The following is a 25897-nucleotide window of genomic DNA, read 5'->3' as shown; positions in this document are numbered from 1 at the left end:
TGGGTGGGAGTATAAAGTGGTACAACCTCATGGAAGGCAATTTGCCAAAATTTGTTCAAATACAAACTTGTATGCCCTTTGTACCGGCAATCTGTTCCTAAGAAATTATCCTTTGGATATTCTCACTTTCACAAAAAGTAACATATGTATATGATTGTTATCACTGCAGCATTGTTTGTAATAGCAAAAGATTAAAACTAACGGAAATGGCCATCAGTATAGGCCTAGATCAGCCATAGAGTGAAACACTGGGCATAAGTGACAAAGAATGAGGAAGCTTTCTAAGTTCTGACAAGGAAAATGGCCAAGACATATTGCTAAGAGGAAAAAGCAAAGTGCAGGATGGTATATAGAGTGTATTAATGTAATACTAATGATAGTATAGTTGTACAAATAGTGTTAGTTACAAACTAATATAATAAAATTATATAATAATATTAGTAAGAGTAATACTAATAATTAGTATAGTGTATATGTGTGTAAAATTTTGTATAGGCATTTTTTAAAATTTCTGGAAAAGATTTAAAAACCAATGTAAGGGGTTATTATTTGTTTTTAAGGTAGGTGGGAAACCAGGCAAAAGGGAACACTGGTAGGAATAAAACCTTTCACCTAATATCTTTTGAGAATTTTTGAACCACATGAATGTATAACCTATTCAGAAATTGAAATAAATATGCATAATTTAAAAATAACAACACTACAATGAATGTTAAGAAGGCGAGGGCCAGGGTGCTCCAGAAGCAGGTAACGTGTGACCTGACCTAGTCTGCTGAGGAAGTCCCTGAGGAAGTAAGTCGTAAGTTGAAACTTGAAGGATAAATAGGCAGAGGGGCCAGTAGATGAACAAGGGCCATCCAGGAAAAGGGACCCCATGTACAAACCCCTGGGGAGAGCAAGAGCTTCACAGGCGAGGAGTGGAAACATATTCAGCAGACTGGAATGCAGATACAACGGGGCAGGGATACTGGGGAAGCAGTAGCTGATGCAAAGTTAGGGGCCAAGTTATGCAGGCTCTGTTTAAAACTTTGGACTCTATCCGAAGGGCAGTGGAAAGCCATTGAAACGGTTTCAGCAGGAAAGTGATGGGATCAAGGTTATGTTTTGAATAGACTGCTCTGGAGTCTATGAGGACAAATGACCAGAGGAAGCCCAGTGGATGTTGACAACTCATATATCTAACAAACCGCTTTGGAGAACTATTTGGTGCTTTTTTTATAAAGTTAAACATACATCTACCCTATGACCTGGCAATTTCATTCTTAGGTATTTATCCAAGTTAAATGAAAACATATGTTTGCAAAAGTATTTGTACAAGAATTTTTATAGCAGCCGTTATTTATAAAAGCAAAAATTGTGCCCCTCAAACTCCACAAACTTCTGTCAGAAGATGATTTCATAAGCAAAGTGTGATACATTTATACAATGGAATACCACTTGGCAATACAAAGAAAGGAACTCCTGTTACACACAACATGGATCATTTTTAAATCCATGAAAAAAAGCAGACACAGAAATGCATATACTGTATGATTCCATTGACATGAAATGAAATCCATGTACAAAAAAAAGTATAGTGATAGAAATCAGAAAGTAGTTGCTGCGGGGAGAGGGAAATTGACTGGAAAGAAAAATGAGGAAATGTTCTGGGCGCTGGAAATGTTTTATATCTTTTTGTACTTGGCAGTTACACAGTGTAAAACTGTCAAAACTTGTCAAAGTGAACAACTGAGACTTGTGCTTTTTATAATATGTTAAGTATACCGTAATTTAAAAGAAAAAGGAAAGAGTGGACATTGAGAAAGGGAAGAGGTGTTTACAATAATCAAGGAGAAAGGTGATGCTTGCCCAGTGGCCTAGCATGGGGATCAAATAAAATAATGTGTATAAGAGGGCAAACTACAAAGCTCTATGCAAGCCATAAAGCTCTATATAAACTGTGAAGCCCTGTGCAAAAGTGAGGATTTAGTCTAAATCCATACCAAATTTTGGAGGTGATTGTTGACCATCTGAATTGCCCAAGGTAGTCCTGTTTATTTGCAATGAAGGGCTGGGGGAGTGATTAATCATTATTTTCTCGTTGGTTTGTCACCTTTTGGTAGGAAATGGATCCAATGGCTACTGAGATTCATCAGAATACTTGTTCTTGGGGCAAAAAAAAAGGTGGGGGGAGGAACTGCTTTTGCCGGGGGTAGTTTTCTATTGAAAACTGGACTTTCCCAAACAAAAAATGCATTCAGCTGCTGGGCTTGAGTCTTTATTTTTTTTTGAATAATTAGGGCTTGAAAGATACAGAAAGAAGGAAGCAGTCAGTTCCTGAGGCAGGGACCATAACAATCGGTGACACGGCCATCCAGCATTCAGGAGAGCTTGTTGAGAGCTGAGAGTGTGTGGGAAACACACGTGCCTGCTTGAAGCATCTGCCTCTGCATGTAGACAGGTTTGGAGAAACAGCTGTGCGGAAATCAGTCAAAAGCCATCTGAATAGCTGGTCTCTCACCATTTAACTGAATTCAACTTTTTTATATGTGCTTTTTATTCACTGTTAATAAATCCCTAATTATTCATTTTCATTTAATGTTTTTTTTTTTTTTTTCAAAACCACTTTGAGTGAGCAGACACAGCGGGGCCCTCCCTATTCACACCAATGGATGCTAAACGCCTCAGTGCTGTACTTGGGCCCTTTGTCCCTGCACGAAGCGGGGCCTTAGACTCCATGACCTCTGGAAGATGACCGAAGATCCTCTTCTGAGCTGCAGTGGACATGTGTCGTATTTTTATTATCTAGTATCTGTCAGCCAGTCCCTCTCTCTTTCTAAGGATCGATCTTTGTTGTGGTTTCTCTTGGTGGGAGGTAGGACCCATCGTCCACATCAAAAGTAGGCAGGGGGGCTTCCCTGGTGGCGCAGTGGTTGGGAGTCCGCCTGCCAGTGCAGGGGACACGGGTTCGGGCCCTGGTCCGGGAAGATCCCACATGCCGTGGAGCAGCTAAGCCCGTGCGCCACAACTTCTGGGCCTGCGCTCTGGAGTCCGCAAGCCACGACTACTGAAGCCCGTGCGCCACAACTACTGAAGCCCGCACGCCTAGAGCCTGTGCTCCGCAACAAGAGAAGCCACCATAATGAGAAGCCCATGCGCAGCAACGAAGACCTAACGTGGCCAAAAATAAAAATTAAATTAAATTTTTAAAAAGTAGGCAGAGTTTGGTACTGACACAAAAACAGAAACATAGATCAATGGGACAGGATAGAAAGCCCAGAGATAAACCCACGCACATATGGTCACCTTATCTTTGATAAAGGAGGCAAGCATATACAGTGGAGAAAAGACAGCCTCTTCAATAAGTGGTGCTGGGAAAACTGGACAGCTACATGTAAAAGTATGAAATTAGAACACTCCCTAACACCATACACAAAAATAAACTCAGAATGGATTAAAGACCTAAATGTAAGGCCAGACACTATCAAACTCTTAGAGGAAAACATAGGCAGAATACTCTATGACATAAATCACAGCAAGATCCTTTTTGACCCAACTCCTAGAGAAATGGAAATAAAAACACAAATAAACAAATGGGACCTAATGAAACTTAAAAGCTTTTGCACAGCAAAGGAAACCATAAACAAGACCAAAAGACAACCCTCAGAATGGGAGAAAGTATTTGCAAATGAAGCAACTGACAAAGGATTAATCTCCAAGATTTACAAGCAGCTCATGCAGCTCAATAACAAAAAAACAAACAACCCAATCCAAAAATGAGCAGAAGACCTACATAGACATTTCTCCAAAGAAGATATACAGATTGCCAACAGACACATGAAAGAATGCTCAATATCATTAATCATTAGAGAAATGCAAATCAAAACTACAAGGAGATATCTCACACCGGTCAGAATGGCCATCATTAAAAAATCCAGAAACAATAAATGCTGGAGAGGGTGTGGAGAAAAGGGAACACTCTTGCACTGTTGGTGGGAATGTAAATTGATACAGCCACTATGGAGAACAGTATGGAGGTTCCTTAAAAAACTAAAAATAGAACTACCATACAACCCAGCAATCCCACTACTGGGCATACACCCTGAGAAAACCATAATTCAAAAAGAGTCATGTACCAAAATGTTCATTGCAGCTCTATTTACAATAGCCAGGACATGGAAGCAACCTAAGCGTCCATCGTCGGATGAATGTATAAAGAAGATGTGGCACATATATACAATGGAATATTACTCAGCCATAAAAAGAAATGAAATGGAGGTATTTGTAGTGAGGTGGATGGAGTTAGAGTCTGTCATACAGAGTGAAGTAAGTCAGAAAGAGAAAAACAAATACAGTATGCTAACACATATATATGGAATCTAAGGGAAAAAGAAAGAAAAGGTCATGAAGAACCTAGGGGCAAGACAGGAATAAAGACACAGACCTACTAGAGAATGGACTTGAGGATATGGGGAGGGGGAGGGGTAAGATGTGACAGGGTGAGAGAGTGGCATGGACATATACACACTACCAAATGTAAAATAGATAGCTAGTGGGAAGCAGCCGCATAGCACAGGGAGATCAGCTCAGTGCTTTGTGACCACCTAGAGGGGTGGGATAGGGAGAGTGGGAGGGAGGGAGACGCCAGAGGGAAGAGCTATGGGAACACATGTATATGTATAACTGATTCACTTTGTTATAAAGCAGAAACTAACACACCATTGTAAAGCAATTATACTCCAATAAAGACATTAAAAAAAAAAAAAAGTAGGCAGGATCTCACGCACATACACACCCATACACCCACACGCATACACACACACACACACACACACACACACACACACACACTGGCCCTGGCAAAATCTGAGGATGGGCAACTGACTTGGGCTCAGCCCCACTGGTGGTCTTCCGTTGAACTGGGAGACTCAGGGAAGCAATACAAGAACACGGATGTGGTTGGTTGCTGTCCGTGGAGAAAGCTGGAAGTCACTGTTCGGAAGTAGCAGAACCGGCACGCTGACCAAACCACTCCTGCCAGGGCACCACTGCTGTGACACCTTTGGCCTCACCCTCTGACTCTCCACTTCTGGATGGGAAAACTGAGGCCTAGGATGTGAAATGACGTGTCCGTGTTCACACAACAAATTACCAACCCAGCCAAAACTCATATTTAGACCTTTTCACTCTCCCCCACTACTTTCTTCCCAGCACAAGGATCTCCCCTAATTTCCACCAGTTTCTAAGCCTAATTCTCTCCATCCTCCAATATCCCCCCAATAAATTCCCTTCCAAATAAGTTATCTAGAATCTGTTTTCATTGCTGACACCGAAGACAGATACACAGTCATAAAATAGTGGTTTCATTTCCTGTCTGAAGCCTTTGCAGAGATGTTGTCTAGCAGTATCTCAGATACTCAGATCCAAGACTTTACTTTGGGGTCCATGGAAATACACCTGAGTAAGTGGGAGCGGGGATGAGGTAAGAGGACTGAAAAAGAGAAAGGGAGAAGGAAAAGTACCACGTATTTCCCATCTAGTCTGTGCTAGAACTGAAGGTACAGTGATGGTCAATACAGGCAGAGGCGCTAACAGATGCCAGGAGCTGTGCTAAGCGTTGTCCTTGTGCTGACAACACTGGGAGGGAGGTGTTTCCGCATCAGAAGTGGAAAGAGTGAAGTTGGATGAGACTGAGAAATTTGTGGGTGGCCACACAGCACTTGAGTGGCAGAGCTCGCATCAGATCTCATTCCTCACAAGATGTGCCCATTCCACTGTAATAAATGTGTTGAAAGCTGATGGGTAAGCCATGTGTCTTTTTTCTCTTTTTATTATGATTTCAGAATTGTACCCATGATTTGGAATGAGTTCACCTGAGCATAATGATGTAGCGAGCTCATTGGATCATGTATTTATTTATTTAAGAAGCACGAGGTAGAAAACTTTCTCAAGCCCATGAAGAGCAGAGCTGGGGGCGCGTCCAAGCCTGTTTTGATTTAAGTGGAATGGATCCAGCTTGACTGTAAATTCAGGACCGTGTTTGCTTGTGTCACACTCTATTTTCTCAAATCACTTTCGTATGTCTCACTTCATCTGTTTCCCCCACTTCTGGATGAGAAAACTGAGGTCCAGGACCTGAAATGACGTATCCCTGTTCACATAACAAATTATCATCCGAGCCAAAACTCAAACCCAGATCTTTCCGCAGTATCCCACCACTTCCTCCCCAGCCCAAGAATTATCGTTACACCAAGTGAGCTTAACAAGGTGACTTGGATTGATTCATCCTGATGGTTTGATTTAACCTCCTGGGATTATTCCGGTAAATATTAGTCCCGCATCTCTTTCCAAATATGTTCAGTCTCTCCCTCTGTCTTTAATTCTTCATCTTTTTCCTGGCATTCCTCGTCTCCACCCTCCCCCTCCCACCTCCTCCTTTTCTCTGTTAACCTTTTCTTCTCTTCTTTCCTCCCTTCCTCTCCTCCTGTCACACACACATTTGTTTTTCTTACATAGGGGTGGTATCATGTTGACAGGGTGGGTGAAATGAGGAGTATCTTTCAAGTCCCTGGAAGGAGAATATTTTCTTATGGATTTTTTTATTGTTTAGATTGTTTTGCCAGGCTAATGAAAGATGACTCTGAGGTCCCCTTATCTCAGGCCAACCGGAGGATGCCTTCAAGTTTTTGTTTTTGTTTTTTCCAAGCTGGTTCCTTACAAAGGCACCCAGAAGGTCACTCTCGGGTCCCCAAGATAGTGGTGGGTAATCAATCACATCCAGGACATCAGCACCACAGAAGATAATCTCATGAATGGGAGGATCTGGGGAAGGAGAGAGGGGAACCTGAGCTGTCCCAGGATTGTGAGCGCAGTAAAGGTGATCTGATGGATTGCTTTCTCCAGAAGTTCTCTGGGATAGACACAAGGATATTCCAGCTCCAGTGGTTGGTCTTCCCCTCTGATTTTTGACTCCAAATAAATAAATATACACTTACACAAAAGGCTCAAACATTTCCCAGGTAATCCGATCATTGCAACTCAGCAAGCAATAAAGACAGTGCCTAGTAGCTCAGAAGCCTGGGTCCACATGGGGCCCCCAGGCAATCCTTTCAAAACAAACAGAAGGGATTCCAGTTCTGGCTTCGCCAAGGACAAGCTTTGTGAGCCTGCGTAGCTCACTTAACTTCTCTGGGCCTCAGCTTCTCAACCATAAAGTAAAATAACGAACTAGTTTATTCTTTCAACAAATATCTATTAAACATCTACTTTGTGACAGGCCAAGTGAAAAGTTTTTTTTAAAGGATAGACACAGTCCCAGGTCTCGGGCGGCGGGGGAGGTCTCAAAGTTTAATGGGGAAAATATGTATAATAAAGGAAAATAATAATAACATAATATTTTTAAGTGCTCTAATGACATTATGTACAAAGTGCTATGGAGGGACAAAGGTCAAAACAACTCAACCTAGGAGCTCATCTTTAGGATTCTTCCCACCTCTAAAAGTCTGTGTGTATGGCTTTATTTGTTTGTTTTGTTTTGATCTCCTTTTCACATTCATGTATTTTATTCTTCCTTAACTAGTTAACTTCAAATCATTGTCATCGTTATCAACCATTGCCAATCACTATATTGAACGTACTGTTTAATGATCTCAACAATTATAAAAGTCAGATATTATGGTCACCATTTTAGATATAAGAACACTGAAGCTCAGAGAGGTTAAGTAACCTACTCATACTCACACAGCTGGGAAATTGCAGAACTGGGATTTGAACCCCAACTGCCAACTCCAAAGCTCATGCCCTTTCCACTGCATGCTGCTCCTTCAAGTAGGTGCAGCCACTCAGGACCCGCAACATAATTTGCAGGACCAAGTGAAAAGTAAAAATACAGAGGTTTTTCTTCAAAAATTATTAAGAACTTCAAGACAGCAACAGTAGAGCATTAAACAAAGCATGGGGCCCTGACAAGATTGCCCAGGTCACACACCCATGAAGCCTGCCCCGCCAGCCACAATTCACTTTACAGATGGCATCTCCCATCCAGGAGCAAAAGCATCATAGCAATTTGCAGGCCCAGCCCACAGTGGCAGAACGTTTTATAATCATGCGTCATGTGCAGGTTACCTGACATTACCCAGAGGGTTCAGCGTGGACCATGCGGGCAGAATTTGTGGGCGCTGTGTCATAGATTTCCCAGAGCAGGAAGAATTTTTTATGTGGGGAAAGGTACATAATCTTGGGCTGACAAGGGTTCTAACTACACTCTCACCTACCTTTAGAACCTAAGGAGGGGGGACATTAATACAACACAAAATGAAACACAGCCAAAAGCCCCTTAGCCTCTCTTTTTAAATTGCAGACCAGACCTGTAGGTTCCCTAATGAAGGACAGTGGGCAAAAAGCAACAGGGCTGCTGGTTTATAAGCCTCTCTCCTGAAGCACGCAAGAAGGTGTCAACTCCTACTGAGCCAATAGAGATTATGAACATCCTTTGGGTGAACAATTCTTAATCAGTGACGTTTAATCTTTCGTGATCATAGACCCATCTATGAAAGTTTGGACCATTTCCCTCCCAAAAGACACATGTGTACATAAAAACAGTTTGCATGCAATTATAGACTTCCTTCATTGACCCCAGATTTTTACAAAACCCATCACAGATCCCCCAGTTATAGAAACCTACAATGCTGGGCCCAGACAGAAACTTAGAGATCATTTTTGTGAAACCATCGTATTTCTCAGGGGGTGAAGGTTGAGGTCATTTGGGGATAATAAATGGTTCTGTACATTTTCAAAGACCTACTCCGCTGATTGCCAACTCTACCCTTGAACTAGCTGCACGCCCCAGCCCCCCCAGTTTGCTCCTATCAAAACACTGCAGCCCAGTGGGACAGTCTAACCCCACAGACGGCTGATGTGAGGACATCAGTGAACGTTTGCAGAGTGCCTGGACAAGCCAGGGACTTGGGCACCAGGACAGCTCTTGTCCTTGAGAAGATCACAGACATCTAGGGGAGACACACACACAGACAAAAAATGTAAGATAACACAGGCAACTATAGGTGTTTGAGAGGTGACATACCGGGTGCACTATGTCTGCCAGGTTGGATCATTCGAGGCTCCCAGGAGAGAAAACACTTACACAGGGTCTTGAGGAGTGAGCCCAGAGCCATGGAGGGACAGAATCTCCTGGCTGAGGGGATCCGCATATGCAAAGGCAGAAAAGACTCAGACAGCGTGAGATACACAGGGAGCTAGAATTGGCTAGAACATACGTTGTGTCTGAAGAAGAGGCAGGAAGTGAGACTGGAGGAGAGGGGAAGGGGTCCAATTCTGGAGGCCTTGGATATCACACTAAGGGGTTGGACCTACGGAAGAATGTCAACCTGGGTGATGGATGAAGGAGTCTCTTCCTGGGGATGGTGCAAGAAGCCAGATATCCATCTGTCCCGGACGGCCTTCTGCCGGATGGGGTGGAGGTCAAGATGCGGGGTGAAAAGCTTTTCTCACATCCCGATCACCTCTGTCTCTAAAAATCAGCCGCTGCCCAACACTGGAGAACAAAGGAAGGGCCCTATAAAGCCTTCATAAAAGACAGGGGCAGTTAGCCTAAAACACATCTCTAAGGTGTCAGTGAGATTTACTCACCAGAAAAGTACCATTCTTCTCCACAAAAAGATGACCAAATCGGCCTTCTTACAAATGCAGAGAAATTGCTTTCATTAAAAAAAAAAAAAAAAATTGAAGGGAACCTGACCCCAGCTGGATATATTGATGTGTTTCTCTCTGCAAAGTCTCACATTTTTCATTTATTTGTAAATTAAACCAGTTTAGTCCTAGGTGGTGGGCTGGCTCTGAAGAAATATTAATCAAGAGAAGAGGGGACTTCCCTGGCAGTCCAGTGGTTAAGACTCCGAGCTTCCACTGCAGGGGGCACGGGTTCGATCCCTGGTGGGGGAACTAGATCCCGCATGCTGCAACTAAGACCCGGCGCAGCCAAATAAATAAATAAATAAATACTAAAAAAAGAAAAAAAAAAGAAGTCCTTGGAACAGGTGTGTTTTCTCCCAAACTAATGCATAGACAGAAAATGCTGATCACTGAGACACTCTATGAAGTTAATCTCTGCTCTGAAGCTGTCCTTCCCGTATTTACCACTAGATGTCAGGAGAACCCTGTTTTTAAGAAGACAAATCTTCAAAACTGCTGACCTAAAGAAAACCATTCCCCCTAGGGTTCAGATATTTGAGTAAAAAAGAAAAAATATTTTTAACAACAGCAAAACTTGCAAATGTTCAGAATTTATCTCTTGAGTAGCTACATAATGGTTGTAATTCCTCAGACTACCTGCAAATAAGATAGTCCCTACAGGATCACAACAAATAGATTTTTGTTGAAATATCCACGGTAAACGTCCATCGTACAGGAAATTCCATTGCATTTACACTATTTATTCAATAAAAATAATCTCTGCGATTATTTGCATTTATTTCTGAAGGAGGATGTTTTTCCTTCCTCAGAATAAGTTCAGGAAATGGGTGAAGTGTTCAGGAAGTTAGCTAAATGCTGATGTAAATCCAAAAGGAAGGTCTGTTGTTTAAAAAAAAAAAAAAAAAAAGGACCAAAAAAAAAAAGCTAGGAAGTGGTTCTCTCTTTCACTTATGGAAAATGTTATACAGAATTTCTGATTTAAAAGGAAGAGGACTAGGGAAAATGTGTGTGCAGTCCAGACTTTTACTGATCACAGTAACCCACAGAGAAAACTGTGTCAAGAAATAAAATCTATCAGATGGGAGACGTGAGTGGGATTAAGTTTGTACGAAATGAAGCGCTTACTATGGAATTTGTATCAGCTATTCTAGGAGGTATGTCTTGACAGGAAACTCTGAGTCCAAAAGAGGTGGTGGGACCCCTTAGCACTACACAAACAACTAAGCACTATGCCGTCCTCCCCAGGACCCTGTCCCTTCCAGCCACCAACAAATGGTGTCATGCTGACCTGCAGACTTGGAGGGAGACAGTCTCACCCGGGAAACCCCAGCTCCCCAGGGCGCAATCTGCCACAGCCCTTCGGTGAGGTTGTTATTTATCTGGAACTTGCAACGCAGGGAGTGTGCTACAGCAGGTGTGCAGAGCAAACAGAAAGCTCCAGGCCTCTGAAACACAGGCCGTTTAGAAAACACAGATTCGGCTCATTGAACTGTGCGAAGGAGGACGCAGCTTGTTGTGGTTTCCCTGAAAATCGCCCCCTCCTTTCCAGCAGCTCTCTGCTACCCGCTTCATTCAGGTCTTCATGGTCTCTGAAACTGGTCTGCCTGCCCTCCCCAGCCCCGCCTTGTCTCCAGCCCACGGCCCCTGCGGCAGCCAGGGCGAGCTTTGTAAAACACCAAAGTGCGTGTGAGCCTCCCTTGCCCTCAAACTTTTGCCACCTCCCCTGTGCCCAGCGCAGGAGACAGGACAAGCTCCAAGTCCTTTCATAACTCGGCCTCAGCCCACCCACACTCCCACTCCAAGAATCTCAGGCTCCAGTTACACTGAACAACTCACCGCCTGCACCGCCCCACAGGCACCTCTCAGCCAAGTTTTTTCTATCTTTTTTTTTTTTTTTTTGGTCTGTGTTGGGTCTTCATTGCTGCGCACGGGGCTTTCTCTAGTTGCAGAGAGCAGGGGCTACTCTTTGTTGCGGTGCGCGGGCTCTAGGGGCGTGGCTCCAGCAGTTGTGGCACGCAGGCTCAGTAGTTGTAGCACACAGGCTCCGTCGCTCCGCAGCATGTGGGATCTTCCCGGACCAGGGCTCGAACCCGTGTCCCCTGCACTGGCAGGTGTATTCTTAACCACTGCGCCACCAGGGGCGTCCCTCTCAGCCAAGTTCATTCACACATTTCTTCCTTCCGCTCTGGGCGAATGAGGAGATGAGGGTGGAATGTGCACTTCTCTTGATTTCTATAGAGTAGTCTCTTTGGATTTATAGAATTATGACATGAGAGAAGCAAGAGAGTGGGTCTCAGAGGACACAGGGCAGACACGCCTACACACACACCTACTGGGTGCAAGTATCATAAATCACGTGTGCCAGCAAAGATATTCAGATGGAGGCAGCAGATCTCATGACTAAATGCCTCCAATGGCACCTCGCGAGTAGGTTGTAATTTTTATTATTTTATTTTATTTTGGCCATGGGGCACGGCATGCATGATCTTAGTTCCCCCACCAGGGATCGAATCAGCACCCCCTGCAGTGGAAGCACAGAGTCTTAACCACTGGACCGCCAGGGAAGTCCCTCATTTTTATTTTTTACATTTTGAACAGAGGGTGGTTTTGAGTAGCAGACAAAGATTTAGAAAAGTCATGCTTGCTGGGATCTGCCCTTTCCTTTTTCCTATTCCTGCACCCTTCCTGCACCCTCCCTGCACATTTACCTGTTGAGGCAGACGTGTCCTTCCGGGGATCAAATGGGATGAGAATGGGTTAGAAAACGTTTTCCCATTGCACTCAGTACTCAGAAGCTGTTCTACCCAAACTAAACCAACAAGGCCCTGGGACTCAGATTAGGAAGAAATTACCTAATAAATGTGATAGGAATAGTAGCACTGATCTCTTAGTGGGTACAGATCCTTTACCAGGTACTGAGGCATGTGGTTTGTTGCCATGAACTTCTGGAGGGAAAAGGTTGTGCCTTATTTATCTTGGTGTACCCTCCCAGGCTGACACATGCTGGACCCTCATTCAGCTATTCCACAAATATTTACTAAGCAATAGAGGATTTGTTTTTCCAGGTTTGGAGATTTAAGCTTGTTAATAACAGATGAATTCTTTCTCTGTTTCGTCATCTGCACTTTTGGACTCTGAGTTGGACCTTGTCTTTGTGGTTTTCTACAATCACTCCGTCTCTCCCTTCCACAGCCCACCCCAGTATTCTACATATAGTAGGCGGTCAGCAAATATTTGTTGGGGGGAGAGGAGAAAAAAGGGGGAAGAGAGACAGCTTAACAATAAGCAACACGGTGAGTAGGTAGGTGATCAGTCTCAAAACCATCTTTGAGACTACAGTATTTTCTGCGGCTACTGCCCAAGCATCTTTCCAGAAAGTCCTGCCTAGGTGAGGCCTCTTGTTGGACCTTTGGTTTCTTTCCTATGCTGGCCACATTTGTCACCAAAGCTCCACAGTTTCCCGGCCTAACAAGCTAAAACCCTCCTGTCCTTCTATCCTCCCTTCCTTATTCTCTCCATAGATATTTCAGAAACTCATGCCAGGCCTTGAGGACCCACAGATGGGCACCTTTGGGTGCTCAGAGTCATTGTCAGGGTGCTTGGTCTAGTAGGGAGACAGACACATGAATAGTCTATTACCAACAGCTCAATGAAGGCTCCCAGAATTGAAAGCACAGAGGCTAAAATTTACCTATGATAAGAAAAAAAGAGAGGCAGGAAGTGGCAAGCAGGAGGGTCAGGGGCGTCTTCCCAGGAGACATGACCTAAGATTTCAACGTTAAAGAAGAATAGAAACAGCCTAGTTGAAGAAAGAGGGAAGGGGCATTGCAGGCAAAGGGAAACACATGCGGAAAGGCAAGGGAGAGTAAGGAAAACGATGGAACTAGGACAGTCTCTGTGACTTATCAATCCCATCTCAGTGCTTTATACTCTACATTCACCTCATATCAAGTGAAATGATGCAATCCTTCAGCATCTTGGAAAATTTAGATAGCCAATCATTTAATCTCTTAAAGAGAAAGGCATTGATAATGTGGGCTATCTATGAGATTAAGCACGTTCTTGGGTGAACACCGGATCGGGTGCTTATAGGAAAACCATGTGGGAGGCTGATGAAAATCAGGCCGTTGATGTGAAATGTAATAAATCTTACCTTTTATTCTCTCTCCCTGGGGGTTTGAGAAGTTGGAATCCTCTGCTGTGAGAACAGATGAATCCGTGGGTTCTCTGCCTAAGGAAAAGGACAGGGTGATTCTGGGAATTTCAGGTGGGACCAAGGTCCATTCTGAAAACTTTTTGGACTAAACCTTTGCAGGTCCAACATTTTCAAAACATTTAGCGAGATGTTCCCAGTCCTACACCCCAGCTGCATGGTGAAGGAAAACTGAGCAGAGGACAACGCCCTTCTCCGAGTGTGGTTTATTTCTGTTCACAGAAACTCTGAAGACAGGAGGCCAAGGCTGACCTCTTTAGTCAAGAGTCTGCTCAACTTTAAAATTATGATTGCATGTGAAAGCTAAAACGGGAAAGAGAAAAAATCAGTTCTCAGGACAGAAATGCTAAAAAACCCTTAGGCCACATTCCAGTCAAGGTCCCAGCCCTGCGTATGGAGCTCCTATCGGGGTGGGTGGACGGGAGAGCAGCTAAGACCAGTTCAGATCAGTTGAGTGTCCAGGGTCCTGGGGTTTATTCTGGAGGTGTCCAGCTTACAGATAAAGAAACTTACAAGAGTGATTATGCTACATAATCCTTAAACAACAGAAGCTCATGGCCAGGTCTCGTTATTGAGTTGCCTGCCAAAACATTTACCCATTCTCAGTGAACTATTTGCAGCAAAAAAAAAATCAGAGGAATAGAGCGTGTTAGTTTCCTAGGGCTACCGAAACAAACTGGGTGGCTTAAGACACAGGAATTTATTCTCACACAGTTCTGGAGGATAGAAGTCCAAACCCAGGTTTTGGCAAGGTTGGCTCCTATTGGAGGCTCTGAGGAAGAATCTTCCATGCCGCTCCTGGCTTCAGGTGGTGGCTGGCAATCCTTGGTATTTCTTGCCCTGTAGCTGTATCACTCTAATCTCCGCCTCTGCCTTCCCATGGCATTCTCCTGTGTCTGTGTTCAAATTCCCCTCTTGTTATAAGGACACCAGTTATTGCATTAGCCCCACACTCATCTAGTAGGAGCTCATCTTGATTATGTCCGCAAAGACCCTACTTCCAAATAAATTCACATTCACAGGTAAAGGGGGTTAGGACTTCAGCGTGTCTTTGGGGCAGACACGATTCAACCCACAACTGAATGCAGAACGAAAACAAAACCCTGGGCTAGGCATGAGAGAACAAGGCTAGCCCACAGGCTAGTCACCCACAGAAGGTACTCCCGGCAAAAGTTTCAGTTATCTCGAAAGCAAAGTAGTGCCTGCACTGCTTACCTGAGAGGTGCCATGAGCAAAAAATGAAATTGTGTAAATAAAAATATTTTCTATACGGAAAGTGTTTCTACAAGTGCAATGGATTATGAATTCATTCCAGCTTGTGTTGAATTTTCCTTAATGTCATAACTACATAATGAGTAGGTAATGAAATGAGAAACACAGCCTGTCTTACAGGGAAGAGAATTTAAATTACATGCCTCCCTTCAGGTATGGTTTGATAAAAAATACAATAGCGATCTACAGCGAAGGAGAAGAGCATTGCAGATTCTTGCTCCCTGGGCTTTTTACTCACACCAAAACAGGGTGGTATTCAGGTGAGACCAAGGGGTGGAAAGCAATTGAAAGGCAAACCAAGAGGGCTGATGTTCTCCTCTGGGACATCAGCAGCCGTCTCCAATGGCAGTGACTGCCCTACCCCTTGTCTGTGTGGTCCGTAATATTACTTGCTCCCATGACAGGGTCCTGCTAATGGCCTTGAATTTGCTTTGTCTGATGACTTTTCTGGATATGGAGACACAGACCACCCAACTTATAAATTTAGCTAAAGAAGTCATTTTCCTGGCTGACTGATACAACGTATTCCCATGTCTATTACACGAAACAGAACAATTTTGTAACCAGAAAAATAAAAAAATCTTTTTATGAAAATCTGAAGTTAAAAGAAAAAGCTCTCTTTCCCCTTTTCAAGAGGCCTGAAGCTCTAGCAGTGATAGGGAAACTTTTTTCAGGCTGCCAGATTAAGTCAAAGGGACTGGGAAGGTGTGTAAAAATGGTTACATGTATTGGAAATGCCAAAAAGGGGTGTCATGGGGTGACAGCTTGAGAACCATAGTCACATCCGAAGCATCATGTGACCACTTGAGTGTTACTGAGGACCACAGTAGTGATAAAGTCTGTTGACTTTGGATCTCGGAGGTTTGCTGACCCAAGAGAAATCCCAGGGGGGGAAAATAGCACCAGCAAAAAAAAAAAAAGACAACGAGGCTCTCGGAAAGAGGCTCTCCCTCTGCCCTGCAAACCCAATTCTCTATTTCTCACTGCTGGGTAAGCATGCTTCCCAGGGGCTTTCAGACATCTGCAGGAATAGGCCAAATCACACACCAGCTACTAAACAAAACTTTATTTTCCTTTGATACAAAAATTAAATAGCAAAGTTTATTTATTTATTTATTTTTGTACAGTGATAAATTAGAAATTTACAGTACAGACATCAATGCAGACATACGTTTGTACATCCTCAAAAGCAGGGTCCATTTCCTCTGACGTTCAGCAATTCGTTCAGGGCATGTAGGAGGGGTCTGCCTGGTACCTCTATGTCGAACATCTGAAAGTCCCTCAGGTAGGCCACGAGGTGGCCGGAGCTTGGGTGGCACGGGAGCCCGAGAACAGCCGCAGAGCACGAGCGTGTCTGCCTCACCAGCAGGCCGAATTTCATCTCTGCATAGATCACACCTGATATTTATTCTGACTTTCCTACAAAGAGCTCAAGGGGCCTTTGTCCTCCTTCCTTCTAAAGTCTCACAACATCCCTGTGAGGTAGGAAAAAATTCAGGACCACCTAGATGCCCCACGGGGAGACACCTGGAAAGCAGCCTCCCCTCCCCAAACCCTCAGCCATACCAGCCCGAACCCTCAGCAGGATGGGGGAAGGTGCACACCTGGGAGAGCAGATGGACCCAGCCTCCATGGGGCAGGGGCTCCCGCCCCCTCCCCGGAAGCCTTCTGGGATGACAGTGGTCATGTACTGAATATTGTAGGCGATCAGGGAGCTACAAAAGCTTGGAGGACGCGGCTCATAGGACCCCAAGCAGGCCCTCTACAAGTTGCCTGGGTGAATACTGGGAATTTGCTGATGCAAAGAAGAAGGGAAACAAGGCAAATCAGGAATAGGCAACTGGGTGTACCAAGGAGAAGAGGCCTATTGGGGAGATCCGGGGTTCACTTCCCTCCAGGTAACACCCAGTGGGCCATCACTGCACATGTGCATGGCAAGAGGCAGCAGCAGACAGCTCAAACCAGGCCGCAGCCAAACAAAATCCATTATTTAAGGCTCTGGTATCTGATCCTTGGTAGGAGCAAAATGCTCTCCTAGGAGTTTCCAAGATCTACAGCCTAGGCCCAGAAGAAAAATGAGAACCCGGGTCCTTTGCCAGATATAATACAAACCCAGACGGGGACTCTGAACCCAAGTATAATAAAGGAACAAAAAGAACCATCAGAGTCCAGTGACTCGACATCTCGGGCTGGAATAGCAACTCTCTCCAAACTCCTCCATCACAGAATGAAATGCAGGATGTATAACAGATTGATTCTGGGGGCTCCTTCCAGAGTCTGGGCTCCACAGCCCTGTCCCCTAACTGCGGTTGTGGCCACCTTGCTGGAAGCCGAGGCTTGCACCATCCTGGTGAAATCTTAAGTTGAGTCTGCCTTCCAGGGCTGAGGCTGTCGAGTTTCTCTTTACACCCTCAGGCCTCAGCTTGGTTCCTAACACTGAATTCCGTGACCAGGGGGCTGAGGGGGGCCAGAGAGGACGGAGCTGGGGGTGCTGGTAACATCACAATTCAGAACCTAGATACAGAAGTTTCCCAGGTTCCAGGTTTGGAGGATGCAGGGGAGGGAGGGCCAGGGGAAAGCAAAGTCAGAGAGCATCTCAGGGAAATAAAAAGTGTCACCGCTTCTCCTGTTCCAGGTCCCTGAGTAAGCTGCCAGATCAGAAGCAGTCTCAGAGATCAGGAAACGGGTCTCCATAGAGGAAAAAGGATATGAATCAACCAAGTAGCTCCATCAGGCGGTCCTGGCCAGTTCCACTATTGCCATGTTCCTCTGCCCTGAGGTGTGGCCTTTATGAAGGAGGAGAAAGGAGTTTGCCAGAGAGGAGGCTGGACAGAGGTGCCCTTGGTCCCTGTTGAGGCCAAGGGATTTTGTAGGAAGCTATAATTATACCTACTTATCCTAGATTTCCGAGAAAGAAAAAGAACGCTAACCTTTTCCCTAGCAAGATGCTGTCCTCAAATTCACCTGTACGAGTCACCAGAACACCCCAAGCCCTAAACTGCCTGCTCCCGAAGCCATAGTAGCTGTGGGAGTTCATGTCCTTGTAACCAATGTTTGTGATCTTCCTAGGAGATTTCCACGGAGACTGTCATGAAACAGAGCTGATGCTTTCTGGCAAAACCCCTGTGAATCGATTTGCAGGGAATCCTGGGAAGGGATAAGTGATGTGTTAAAGGGAGAAAGACCCAGGAAGAGGTTTATGGGATGGTGACAGTGGAACAGATGGCAATTCAGTAGCCCCTGCCCCTTCCTGAAACCAATGGCCAAGTTCAGCAGACCCAGGGGCATCCCAGTGCAGGTCGGTTAGAAGAACAGAGCTGACCCTCCCTGACATCCCCTAAGGTGCCTAACACAGGGCTTTACACACAGTTAGCACTCAATTAATGTGCTGATAATTAACTTGTTTAAAACCAATACCAACTTAACAGGTGATGGATTCGTTTCAAGGTAACTGATATCTAACTCTTCGGCCACAAAGCTCTTTTCTTAAAACCGTAAACACTCTCCATCGTCTGGAATGTGAAAGGAACGGCCTATAAGCCTGTGACATTGCCAAGGCTACTCATCTATTCTGCACCGATGACGACTTCTGATCAAATATATATTTCTCCTGTGAAGGAAAGAGATTTATGGAAGAGACACGTTACAACCCAGAAAGCTCCAAAACTTGGGGGTCCAGGTTCACCCAAGTACTCTTCTTGTTACTTATTTGTTACTATTCATAAATGTCTTGAGCACCCTCTCCATGCCGGGCCCTCTGCTAGGTGCTGCGTCGGTCACACGATCACTGAAACATTACAAAGAGAACTGCATTACAATCCCCTGCCTGGTCCTTCTTTCCTTTCCTGGGCCAGAGTCTCCGCACAACTCCCAAGACACTGGAGCGGAGCGTGAGTAAGGGCAGGCTCTGCCCCTGGGTGCATGCTCCAGGGCCCCGGCCAGCTATGGGAACCATCTGCAAGCAGCACGGGGCGTTCACATTTTACATTTCATAGGCGATGCAGTCTCAGATGGAGTTCAACTGGTCCTTCTGGGGATCATTTCTCATGCTCCTGGAGCCCTGACCCAGAGTCCAGCCAAGGTACTCAGGCTCAGCACACACAGCAGGGGCCACCGGTGCCCACTTAGCATCTGTGTCCAAAGCCCCAAGACTCTGCCTTCCAAAACATGCAACAGACCTTACGTGCATCTTCATCTCAGACAGCTCAAGAACCACACCACAACAGAGAAAGAAGAAAGAAAAATGTCAAACCAGGGGGCATAAAGCTCAAACAAAAAAAAAAGACATGCTTATTTCCAGAATCTGAACTCCTATTTGGAATTTTGAGTCCCTGGAAATACTTTTCCACAAAGAAATGTGATAAAAGAGCTTTCCTACCTGTTTTAAAGGGGGGAGGAGCATGAATAAATAAATAAATGAGTCATCGCAAGGTAGTTGCTGAAGCAAAGACAGGTATGAACTTCAAGGACAGCAACCTGTGACATCGTCAATAATTTGTCCCAGAGATCTGGTGATTAGAAGGCCTCAGGCGGGTTAGGAGAAAGGCCAGTTACAATTTTAAAAGAATTGCAGCTTTTGAGAGTCTGCTAGGGGGTACCCCCTTGCAAGGAACATAAAGCATAAATTTTAAAAGCTCTGGATACCTCTGCAAAAGGCAATTAAGACCTGTGCTGTTAGAGTTTGCAGTTCATTTCATATGGTCTACACTTTATTCCCTACGAACCAATCAAGCTCCTGGCTGGCATTCTGGAGATTCATTAAGCACCATATAAATACTCCAGGCCACACTGCCTCCAAGGAAATCTTATATGGAGCCCTTGCCAATTACTAGGAAATAATTATGCACCAAGTAGTTGGATTAGCTGTCCTTAGCTCCTTTTACAAAATTGAAAAAGTCTCCATTGTGGTAAGTAGACCAGACTCTGATAACATTCTTATGCTAAAGGGAAAAAAAAGGCACTATCATTCTGAGAATGCAAGCTGACCATAGCTTTAAAGTCAGCTGAGTAACTATTATGTCATGGTCCAAGAATGTGCTTTTAATTGTAATTGACACACACAAATTACATAGCTAATCTGTGTGAATGCAAAGTTGCCAAGAAACTTAACATTTTAGCTCTTCCAGACTGGCGTCTGCATAGATGCAATCACACAAAGTAAAATATATTAAGTCCCCGTTGCTCAATGCAGTCGGTCTCTGGGGTGGGTAAGGTAAGTCGGGTTGGTAAATATCATTTTCCTCTGAATTAAGTGATTGTCAAGAAAGTGAATCACCCTTCCTTTCCCCTTCATTAGGCATGCTGCAGTGCAAAAATTCCTATAAAAATACCTGTTTTTGAGTCATTAACGTAAAATGGAGAAAACAGCAGCAGCCTAGGACAGAGCTGTTGAAATTTAAGAGGAAGAGAGAGAAGAAAAATCCACTGGATACCTTATGTGTGTTTGTACAGTACTTTTGTTTGATTCAAACAATTCTGTTTTATGACAAAGGCACTGAAAGATTCTGACACCACCTCTTGGGAGAGCAATCCACAAAGTTCTAAACAGCAGAGAGTACACCACAGAAAATGTTTATGTTAGACCAGCCAAACTATAAAACTCTTGTAACACTTCTCTGAACCCAGCGTTTCCAGTGTTTATAGATCGCTTTGCTATCTGAAAGACCCAGTTAGTATTTAAAATTTTTAAAGGGTTAAAAAAGTTACTCTTTCTCCCTGCAAGTTGCCTACTCACAGCTCAAATCCCACCCTGCAGGGAAAAGCAGCATCGCCCTGGACCTCCTGGAATCTAGGCAGGACCTCCACGCTCCAAGCTGCGACCTGCTAAAGTGATCAATGTTTTGATTTTTCACAGCTTTGAAAGCCTCTAACCGGCTTTTCCATTTTGGATCATTCCAAAGTCCGCAGCAAAATCATTAGTTTTTATGATGCTGGGGGAAGATGGGGGAGAGTGGTGGAGGGTTATGGGGGTCACTTAAGTGTTGCTAGCTTGTTCAAACTGAGATTCACTGCATGAAGCTTTTAGTAGCATTTGCACTGCAATGCTGGCATGCCCCCTTCAAAATCTGGAAAGCGTGGAGGCTGGCTAGCCTTACACCACAGTTTCATTGCCTCTCCCAGGCTTCACCCAACCATTCCCTCTTTTTTCTCTCTTTACCTTCCCAGAATTCACCAATCTGTTGGAACACTTCTGCCACGTGTGAAGAGTTTTGGCAGACCAAATCCACATGCCTGAAGTGATGCCTACCAGCAAAGACATAAAAATTTTCAACATCTCAACCGCCATATTGGAGTCATCTGCGGAATACCGGAAGAGCGCCCAGTTGGAGATTTCATAGAAATAACAGGCAATCACACAGGTTGCAGGCACCGTGTACAGGACTGAGAAGACCCCAATCTTGACCATCAGCCTTTCCAACTTGTCTGTCTTTGTCCCATCCTTTTGAAGATTCGACCGAATTTTGAACAAGGCCACCAAGCCTGCAGCAATGAACAAGGTTCCAATCACCAAGTAAGTGAAGAGGGGAGCCACCACAAAGCCCGTGAGGGCATCAAGGTTTTGGTTCCCCACATAGCACAGGCCAGTCAATTCATCTGCATCCACCAGTCTCATAATCAAGATGACAATGGTTTTCACTGCAGGGATAGCCCAGGCTGCAATGTGGAAATAAGAGCTGTGCATTTCAATGGCTTCATGACCCCATTTGAGTCCCGCTGCCAAAAACCAAGTGAGTGTCAGAATAACCCACCAGATGGAACTGGCCATTCCAAAAAAGTACATCAGCAAGAAAATGATTGCACATCCTGTGTTCTTAAGTCCTTCTTGGATGAGAACAGGTTCTGCTGCCTCTTCAAAATCGCAGGATATCCTTTCCCGGCCTACAGTCAGCCTGACAATATAAGCAATGCTATAAATATTATAGCACATACTGAGAAATATGATGGGGCGCTCCGGGTAGGAAAACCTGGCAGAATCGATCAGGAAGGTCAGCACAGTGAAGGCGGTGGAGATGAAGCACAGGCTGGCCCACACGGCCATCCAGATATCGGTGAACTCCTTGGCCGAGCGGCTGTATAAGCCAGCATCATAGCCGCACTTGAGAACGCAGTTCAGGCTCCTCTTCACCCAGATGTACTGATCAGAGTTGGTTCCCACGGAATGGCACTCTTCCCCAGGCTGGATGGGGGTTTTGTGAGGTAAGGGCACCTCCTCATCACCTGGTCCTTCCATGCACATGTGGTTGTGGTCATTCTGTGGTGGGAATTTGCTGCAGTTCAGGCTCTCCGGCCAGGCAAATCCAAATTCCTTCAGGACAGGCTCGCAACGTCTCTTGACCGAAAGACACATCCCGCCGCAGGGGCCGATGGGGATATTGACCTTCTCTGTGCACATGGGCACATACACGGAACAAAGGAAGAACTGGAAAAGTCATGAAACGAGCAAAGAAAACAATGACTTGGAAGTTTGACCAAAGGCTTGCACAAAACTGACTTGAATGCTTCTGGGCAAAGTATGCATCTACTTTTAAATCAGTCTACGGGCTGTCTGTTGACTCTGACCTCAAACAAATGTGCCTAATAATCCATCACTTGCACACTTTTTTTCTTTTGGGTCTAGTAATCCTTTCCAGGAGAACATAGATAAATAAATATATAAAAGGGACTCGAAGAATTACATAATCCCTTTTTGCACAACACTTAGGGAAATAAACCTTAAAAAGCTGACTTTGAGTCTCCCTCCCCTTTCAGCTACTATTTGAAAGAGCTGGACAGACTAATCAAATGACTCAGTCCTTTGGGTGATGGGGTGATTTATTTTTACCCCCATTTCTTTATCACCGTAAAAATAAATGTAAAAAAAAAAAGTAGATACGGCTTCTCTCATGTTAATATTCTCTCCTTTCTCTATTTTATCCCCTAAAATTATTTTTTTAACCAGTCTCATATTGAAAGAGAAAATGTCCTCACTGAGATACTGTTAAATCCAAGGATGGGATGCAGGTTGAAGCCTCTGGATACCAGGGGTTTGTTTGGCCAGGTTTCCTCAAAGAATAATAATGAAGCACAATAGGAAAATATAAATGTTCAGTCCCTGAAACTGCAATACCAGCAGGGGAGAGTCCAGTTGCTGTCCTCAATTCCTCCAGCATTGATAAACAGTCTGCTTGGCTCCTTACAGATGTTGTCTATGAAGTCTAGAGTTACAAGTAACTATTTTCCAGCATGTAAAGGGATCCAGTCCTGTCCTTCAAAACAGCTTGGCTGCCTCCCCAGGATACATGTAATTAAAAATATATATCCCTGCAAAAGCTGTTTCGCCAACAAAATTGTCACTGATGTCAGGATATGTGCTGTTTCCAAACTGAGAGCTAGAGAATCATTCTCTCAAGTTTTTATAACCTAGTTCTAAAGTCCTGAAACTTCCAAAGGGACATTTTACCAGCAACAGGTCTAATCCCAACCATCTTTCTGAAACCACAATCCAACTTTCCAAATGACCTATGTAAAAACATGCACCTAGTAAGTCAGCTGCCTGCCTGTTTCTTATCTCTCAAAAGTTACAACCAGAACCACAGATTTCTAAGGCTTTTAGCCTGGCTAACTATCCTCTATTTCCCCCAACTTCTCTCTTTTCTAAACTTCTAAAAATCACTCATAGCCTCACCAATCAAAACACAACCAGTGTTAACATTTTTAAAAATTTCCTTTCGGTTCTTTTTTTTTTTTTTTTTTAAATGAACTGGTTGTTGTTATAAGATTATATAATCACCCTGTATATGCAAATTCTTCACTTTTTATGGTAGGATGAACATTATCTATATTATTACATAAGCTTTAACATTTTTAATGACTGCAAAAAAAAAAAAAAAAAAAACCAAAAAAACTTCCAATACACAAACTACCTTCTGGAGCTTGACCATACTAACGCCTTTTTCCCAAGTGATATCTTCTCCCCTTCCAAGTACTAAACCTGCCCTTAACCCTGAGGCTAAGAAGGAACTCAAGCCATCGCAGCCATTCCTTACTGCATGACCTCTAAAATCATGCAGGACGACGCGAGGGGCCATTCTGCAGAAACGGGGCAGGGGTGTTTCATTTAATAACACGCCCAAAAAATATGGGGGGAGAAAGGAGGTCGGTGAGGGAGGAGAAGTTCCCGTCTCCTTATCTCTCCTTCCAAGTCTTAGCTGCAGCTGGCTGCCCTGCCTGGGACTCGCCCACCGAGCAGCGGCGGCCAGAATCCTTGGCAAAGATAACTCTCAGCTCCACTGGGGTTAGGGGCTTGGCCAGACACGGGTGGGCAGGGGAGAAAAACGGAAGGGCGGGGTGTAAGAGTGGGTTCTTTCGCAGGCCAGATGACTTACACAATGTTTTGGCTTCCAGTCCCTGAGAAGGGACAGAAAAGTGGGGGTGGGAATGGAAACCACTTCTCCAGGATAGTTAATACCCTTCAGACCTAGGAAGGGGGCAGGGGGCTTGACTTGGCAAGGGCTCCACGGAGTTAGTTTGGGGCGTCCCGGCCCAAGGGGTCCCGCCCGGGGTAGGGGCGCCCACCTGCAGCTGGCTGGAGCAGCCGTACTGGATGAGCGGCGTGAAAGTTGTCAGCTGCAGCTCGGCGTCCGTCTGCAGCTCGTGCCCCACCAGGTTGGGCATCTTGGTCACGTTGTAGCCCAGGTTCTGGCACATAGAGATGCGGATGGGGTCGCAGCGCCGCTCCTCCTCGTCCCCGAAGCCCCGCGCCGGCCTCAGGAGCAGCAGCAAGAGTAGCAGCAGCCGCAGGCTGAGACCGACGCCCCCGGGGGCCCCCAGGACGCGCGGCCCTGCGCCCCGCCAGGCCATGGCCAGAGCCGGGGGGCAGCGGCGGCGGTGGCGAGGGCTGCTCCAGCAGACACCCCCAGTTTGCACGGGGGAGCCGGCTGCCCGCGCTGCTCCCAGCTCCGGGAAAGGAAGTGTGATAAGGCGCCAAGGGCGACGAGGGGGCAGCGGCCGGGCTCTCCAGCAGCTGCGCGCGACTGTATGGGGTATTAGACGCCCCCGGCCGGGGCCGAAGGACAGACTGCGAGGGTCATGGCCACAGGCGGCGAGCCCCCAACCCAGCGCCGGCCGCGGCCGCTCAGCGTCTCCGCGAAGCCCGCCAGCACGCAGCGCCGCACCGCTCTCACCACCCGAGCCCTCCGAGGCGCTGGAGGTTTGCTGGGCGGTGGCGGGACGGGACGGACAGCGCCCCTCTCCAATGGCCGGGCGCCGTGGCCAGCGAGGGGCGGGGCCGCTCTGCCCTGGGCAGGGTCAGGCTCCCGCCCGCCCGCCCCCCTCCTCCGCCCCTCCCTCCCGTCCCGTAGCGCTCCGCCCCGCTTCCCGGCTCTCACTTTCCTCCCACCCGGTTCTCGGCGCTCGGGGGCCAGGCGGGGATGGAGCCGAGACGCTCCAGCCGGGCCAGCTTGCCCCTTCTGTCCCAGGTGAGAAGCGCTCCCAGAGGAGTCGGCTCCCTTTTCCTTTTTTTCTTCCAGCTGTCACCTCAGCCCGTGGCCACTTCCCCACCAAGCAGAGAAACGTATACAAAGAACACGGGATTTGGATTTACAAAGATTGTGGCTTTAAATCCGGCTGTGTGACCTTGAGCAAATTGCTCAGCCTCTCGGCGTCACTTTCCTCATCCGTAAAGAGACTTGGGAGGATTAGAGATAACGCGTAAAATGCTTAAGCACCGTGCCTGGTACAGCG

General features: G+C 45.6%; 1 protein-coding gene across 1 annotated transcript; it reads right to left on the bottom strand.

Moving 5' to 3' along the window:
• Window positions 1-16226: 16226 nt before the first annotated feature.
• Window positions 16227-25350, bottom strand: FZD4 (frizzled class receptor 4). The gene is made up of 2 exons (XM_059930623.1): window positions 24731-25350; window positions 16227-22595 (listed from the first exon to the last, which is right to left on the bottom strand). The coding sequence occupies exons 1-2, from the start codon at window positions 25013-25015 to the stop codon at window positions 21267-21269; spliced, it is 1614 nt and encodes a 537-aa protein (XP_059786606.1). The 5' UTR covers window positions 25016-25350; the 3' UTR covers window positions 16227-21266.
• Window positions 25351-25897: the final 547 nt, after the last annotated feature.

Source organism: Balaenoptera ricei, chromosome 8, assembly GCF_028023285.1.
Source record: "Balaenoptera ricei isolate mBalRic1 chromosome 8, mBalRic1.hap2, whole genome shotgun sequence".
NCBI classification, from domain to species: domain Eukaryota; kingdom Metazoa; phylum Chordata; class Mammalia; order Artiodactyla; family Balaenopteridae; genus Balaenoptera; species Balaenoptera ricei.
The sequence above is the reverse complement of the archived record's forward strand: the minus strand, read 5'-3'. Positions and strand labels throughout refer to the sequence as shown.

Bases quoted from the DNA above. Each gene is read 5' to 3' on its own strand.
- FZD4 (XM_059930623.1), bottom strand. From the start codon at position 25,015: ATGGCCTGGCGGGGCGCAGGGCCGCGCGTCCTGGGGGCCCCCGGGGGC. The intron at 22,596-24,730 runs GTGGGCGCCCCT...TGACTTTTCCAG, and splicing joins GCTGCTCCAGCCAGCTGCAG to TTCTTCCTTTGTTCCGTGTA.